Source organism: Neltuma alba, unplaced genomic scaffold (genome assembly GCF_004799145.2).
Source record: "Neltuma alba isolate B1F8T4 unplaced genomic scaffold, ASM479914v2 tig00004826_pilon, whole genome shotgun sequence".
Classification (NCBI taxonomy): domain Eukaryota; kingdom Viridiplantae; phylum Streptophyta; class Magnoliopsida; order Fabales; family Fabaceae; genus Neltuma; species Neltuma alba.
The window spans coordinates 151203-157433 of NW_021633871.1; the positions used below are offsets into that span (position 1 = coordinate 151203).

At 38.5% G+C, this 6231-nt stretch overlaps 1 protein-coding gene across 1 annotated transcript; it reads left to right on the top strand.

Annotated features, from left to right (window-relative positions):
- Nucleotides 1–529: 529 nt before the first annotated feature.
- LOC114745805 (uncharacterized) lies at nt 530–1525 on the top strand. Its single transcript, XM_028933969.1, has one exon. It carries the CDS (start codon nt 530–532, stop codon nt 1523–1525), a length of 996 nt encoding a protein of 331 aa, XP_028789802.1.
- Nucleotides 1526–6231: the final 4706 nt, after the last annotated feature.

The window sequence follows — 6231 nt, forward strand, 5'->3', positions numbered from 1 at the left end:
AGGCAAGCTAGCCCAAGACATGTCTAAGCTTGCAAATACAGTTAAAAGTCTTTGCTCTAACAAACCACAATATCTTGCTTTAGTGGCTAAAAGTGGTAGGGTTTGTGACTCTCCGATACATACTATACCAAATTGCCTTGGGCCTATTGAAGAAGTTAATGCAATGTACTATGGTAGAGAGGGGTAATATCAAAAAAGGGACCCCTACTCTAATACCTACAATTCCGGTTGGAGAGACCACCCAAACTTTAAATGGGGAGGAGGAGCAAATAGACCAAATCAATTCCAAGGCAATCAATTTCACAATGCTAGGGCTTCCTCAAGCAATTTTCAAGACCCTTTAAGGGCAATAGTTATAACTCCTCAATAGGCTATGGCATCTCAACCACCACCGAGGGGATGACACTTCTCAACTTTTGAAGAATATGGCTGTACATATGACAAACATGAAGGATGAATAAAGAAGAGTGATGAAAAGTTTGTCTCCATAACTACTATATTGTAAGGGATGTAGAAAGATAACTCAGATATGCACAAGAAATTGGAGGAGCTTACCTTGAAGAAGATTGATATCACTAGTCATTTGATCCAATTGTCTAACGCAGTCAATGACATACAAGCCAAGAGTGGAGAAAGCATTCCCTCCAAGACAATGATCAACCCAGAAGGTCTCAGTGCTATGACCCTACGAAGTAGTAGAAAAGTTCACTTTGAGGATGAAAGGGTAGATAAGACTAAAGTTGATAAAGATGTTAACAGCCCTCCGCTTTCCCCAATGAGGCTTGGCAAATCTAAAAGCTCACAAGAAGAGGAGCTCATAAAGAGGGCAAGAGCACAAACTAGTCCAGAAGAGAAGCCAACTCAAGCACATGACCAAGTAATTCAAGAAGTTATGCCAAAAGATGAAAATATCATGGAGAGCTCCACTTACAAAGGCAAACAAAAAGAGGACAAGGCAGAGACGAGCATGCAAGGAGCCTCTAAGCCTTCAGGTAAGGAGGTAACTCCTAAAGATCTCCCTTTCCCTAAAGCTTATTTCTCTAGTAAGAAAAAGTTTGATGCTAAGCTTGCCACTGATGCTTACTCTCTTTTTAACAAGCTGGAAACTAATGTGCCTATAATTCAACTCTTGAGAGGAAACCCTAAATACTTCAAATTATTAAAGAAACTGTGTAATGACAAGCAAAGGTTTAGGCCTCTTGAGAGAATTCAAGTGAGTACTAATGTGTCATCCTTATTTAAAGCTGAACTACCGGTTAAGTGCCAAGATCTTAGATCTTACACCATCCCCTGTACCATAAGAAAGGTTCACATTAAGGGAGCATTGTTAGATTTAGGAGCTGCTATAAATGTCATGCCTTGGTCGATTTATTTGGCTTTAGGGATAAATGGCATCAAAGGCACAATTGTAGTACTCCAAGTAGCAGATAGGTCTATCAAGTACCCCAAGGGAATCATAGAAGATATTATGGTTCAGGTTAAAGATCTAGTATTTCCTGCTGATTTCTATTCTAGACATGTCTAATGAACTTGTAAATGAGAGTACTCTGATTTTAGGAAAACCTTTCTTGTAAAATTCTAAAACCGTCATAAGCATGAAGCATAGTTGTATAACAATAGAAGTAGGAGATCACGTTATAACTTTTAATATGAACGAAGCCATACATTACCCCCTTGATAATTCTGCATTCATGGGTTTAAATGCCATTAATTTAGTTGTTAAGTAAGCTAGGGATGAGCATAAGTTGCATATGCATGATGTTTATGACATGTGTTCCCCTAAAATGATTGATTCTTCTGCTATATCATCACATGAATCTTATGAGCTTGACTCATCTTTGAGTACATATGATAAATGTTTCAATTCCCTCTTCTATTTGTTTATTTTCTAGCACTTGTAGAGATGAGGTGCTATGCATCAATTCTTTAGAAATTGATAGCATGCTTTTTATTTCTCAAGATTTTTCTTTTCTATCAAGTTTTGATTCCATTTCTATGTTTACTACTGATGTTAGCCTTAGAAAAGGTATGTTAGCTAATGATGCAGGTATTCAAGATGTGGTCGATACTGAGAGTGGAGCAAAATCTGAGGATATGAGCTTCTATGACATGGGGTTGCGACCTGAGGGTTTTGAAGTCGCGAGTTCAGATCAAGCTTGCTAAGAGGGTCGCCTTTGTGAAGTAAGGTCTCGACTTGGAGATGTGAGGTCACGACCTGAGTTTCCTATTTTACCTCCTGAACTTCAAACTTCAATTGCTTCACTACCTCATCTCTTAAAGACCCTGGTTAAAGGGCCAATACTTTCTAACTCAATTATCACTCATACACATTATAAGATTACACCCCACACCTTATGATTTTTGAATGATCCAATCTCTAATAATGATATAGGTATGGAGGTAAACCAACCTAAGGTTGTTGCTGCTATAGACCAACTTGAGCTTGGTGCAATATCTGATAGGCTTAAAGCAAGCATCATGGATCCAAGTGAAGCTGGCGAGTGCATTTCGTAAGGGTCTACAAAAGGGAGTTTCTCTAACTCTATTGATTTTCCTAGTCTAATTCTCTCTATTGTCCAACCCCTGACTTTAGAATTAAAAGATTTACCTCCCAACCTCAAATACGCTTATCTTGAGCCTGAGAATAAATTGCCTATCATTATTTCTAGTTTTTTAACTGAACATGAAGAGACTAGTCTAATGGGAGTCCTTTGAAGAAATAGGGAGGCTTTGGGTTGGCAACTAGCTGACATAAAGGGAATTAACTCTACTGTGTGTACCTATAGGATTTTACTGATTGAGAATTCCAAGCCAATTAAACAAAACCAGAGGAGGTTGAATCCTCTAATATCTGATGTGGTTAGGAAATAAGTAGATAAACTTCTGAGAGCTGGAATTATTTATGCTATATCTGATAGTAAATGGGTGTCATTGGTACAAGTCATGCCGAAAAAGAGTGGAATCATAGTAGTTAAAAACAAGAATAATGAACTCATCCTAACTAAGGTGCAAAACTCATGGAGAGTTTACATTGACTATAGGAAACTGAATGAATCCACTGGGAAAGCTCACTTTTCCTTGCCCTTTATTAATCAAATGCTTGAACGGTTAGCGGGGAAGAGTCATTATTATTTCTTAGATGGATATTCTAGATATTTTCAAATTCCTATAGACCTTAAGGACCAAGATAAGATTACTTTCACTTGTCTTTTTGGAACCTATGCTTACAAAAGAATGCCCTTTGGTCTTTGCAATGCCCCTGACACATTCTAACGCTGTATGCTATCTATTTTTGCTGAATTTATTGAAAAATACATGGATGTGTTTATGGATGATTTTACTGTGTATGGGAATTCTTTTGATGATTGCTTGAAAAGTGTCGACAAAATCTTAGCACGATGCAAAAAGAAAAAGCTGGTTTTGAATTATGAAAAATGCCATTTCATGGTTAATCAAGGTATCTTGCTAGGACATTTGATCTCTAAAAAAGAAATAGAGGTTGATAAAGCCAAAGTGGAAGTGATATCTTCTTTACCCTACCCTACCAACTTGAAAGAGTTGAGGTCCCTTTTAGGACATGTAGGGCTCTATAGAAGGTTCATCAAGAATTCTAGTAAAATTACTTTACCTCTTTCCAAACTTCTGTAAAAAGATGTTGATTTTCAATTTCGTCTTGCATGTGAGCTTGTTTTTGATGAGTTGAGGAATAGGCTAGTTACTCCTCTAATTTTGACCTCTCCCAACTGGGATTTGCTTTTTGAAATTTCCTGTGATGCTTCAAACTTTAGTGCTAGAAAAATAGCTAGAAAAGTGCTAGATGCAGGTTTTTATTAGCCTACCCTGTTTAGAGATACATTCACTTTTTCTAAGGCATGTGATAAATGCCAACGATTGAGGGGGTTAATAGAAGGAATGAAATGCCACAGCAACCCATTCTATTCTATGAGATCTTCAACGCTTGAGGAATAGACTTTATGGGCCTCTTTCCACCTTCTCACGGTTACACCTACATACTCCTAGCTATCGATTACCTCTTTATGTGGGTAGAAACCATCCCCACATGAAAGGATGATACACCTACAGTTTCTAAATTTCTGAAGTCTACCATTTTCAATAGATTTGGAGTACCTAAAGTACTAATCAGTGATCAAGGAACTCACTTCTGCAACAAGCTACTCAATAACTTGTTAACTAAATATGGGGTTTCTCATAGAGTATCCACCCTATACCATCTACAAACCAATAGTCTGGCTAAGGTATCTAATAGAGAGATTAAACGCATCCTGGAGCATATTGTCAAGCCCTCTAACAGAGATTGGAGCTTGAGAGTAGACAATACACTGTGGGCCTACCATACCACCTACAAGACACCAATAGGAATGTCTTCGTACCAGATCATCTAAAGGAAGTCTTGTCACATTCTGGTGGAGCTGGAGTACAAATCATACTAGGCGGTTAAAAGCTACAATGCCAATTTAAAGGAAGCTGGTCTAAACCGACTCCTTCAAATTCAAGAACTGGAAGAAATACGATTAGATGCCTACAACAACTCAGACATCTATAAGTAGAAAACCAAGCTTGTTCACAATGCCAACATCTTGAGGAAGCAGTTTAAGGAGGGTGATAAAGTATTGAGATATCAAGTTCGGTTCAAATTCAAGAAGGGTAAGTTCAAGATAAGCTAGGATGGACCATACATTGTTATGAAAGTTCACAACTTCGAGATGATAGAGCTCAAGGGAGAGACCACAGATAAAATGTTCCAGTGTAACAGTCATCTCCTCAAGCTCTACGAAGAGCCCGCCCCTCCTTCTTAAGGTCAGGTCGTCCTTTTCCTTTGCCTCTTACTTTTCACATGAATTTACTTGTGCTTAAATTATCTTGTTGTGACTGTTTGAGGTTGTGAAAGGGATGTCCTCAGTAGAAGTAGTTTCTAAATTTTGTTTGTTATGTTTGTTTTCAATAATCTCCCCTAGCCTTGAGTTTGATATGACGTGATTATGCTTATATTTTGTCACCACCTTTGTGCTTAAATCTTTCCCCCCTCTAGAAAGGTGATGTGTTGTGCTTTAGTCTCGAACTGAACTTCACAACTTCCACCTTCATTGTTTTTATGTTTGGGCTTTGTGCTTCGGTGTAACTGTGTGTTGCAATGTGGATATTGCTTTGAGTATGTGGGCGAAAGAGGTTTGAAAGTGGTTTTATGCTTTGTTTATTGGGTTGTTCCCTATTATGGGTAGTTCTTGTGGAAACTTGCCAAAATTTTTTGAAAATTCTTGAAATTTTTAAAGTTTTTCCTAATCTTCCATCACTTGTTTTTGAAGTTTTATATTGAATTGTTGAGAATTTAGTGATGGATTGCTAAGTTGGGTTGTTATGGTAGGCATTTTGGTGAATAGTTTTGGTTTAGGGAATTAGAATTGAAGTTTTTTAGGGTCTAGAGAGTCAAAGAACTCTCTATGACTCCAGGTCATGACCTCGCTGATTTTAAGTCGCGACCTGGAGGTTAGTCTGAGGAGAGGAGCTCTCTGTGAGCTAAAGTCGTGACCTCTCTATCTTAGGTCGCGACTTGGAGAAGACAATGGGTAGAGGCTCTCTGTGTGTTGAGGTCACAACCTCGAGCATTCCTAGAACCCTAAATCCCCCTCTGTCAGCTGAAGTCATGACCTCACATCCCTTAGGTCATGATCTGACATGAAAAGTCAGGATTTTTCACTGAGTTCACCTCTTTACCCTTACTTATCTCCACCCTAATTACCATTTTGCCCTTTGAACCTATCTTGGATTCCAACCCGGTTCACCTCAAGGACCTAAAACCCTAGCCTCCCTTTGTAAAACCACACACAACCCTCCCTTTCAGCTTCCCACACACGTTCACTCTCCATAACCTACGCTGATCTTTTGACTCCTTGAGTCGCAACTTCCCCTCTCTTATAACTGCCTCCCCTTTTAGTCTTCTCAACTGAAACTGCTCTTCCTCTTCAAAAACCTGTCTTTTCTTTACCCCCTTATCTCCCTAAATGCCAACCTACTCTCCTACGCTTGTCGTTGCTTTCTTGTCTTTAGAATTCATCCCTTGCAGTCCGTATTTCAAGCCATTCTTCAGTAAACTCTATTTTGCTTGTGCTCTTTCAAGGTTTGCTTTGTTTTTTTATCCTTTCTAGTTTAGTTTAGCTCTATGTTTTCTAAGGTTTTAGTTTCCAGGCTTTGATTTTGATTGACTAGAGTCTT

Excerpts from the sequence above, each read along its gene's own strand:
- LOC114745805 (XM_028933969.1), top strand. The coding sequence starts at position 530 with ATGCACAAGAAATTGGAGGAGCTTACCTTGAAGAAGATTGATATCACT.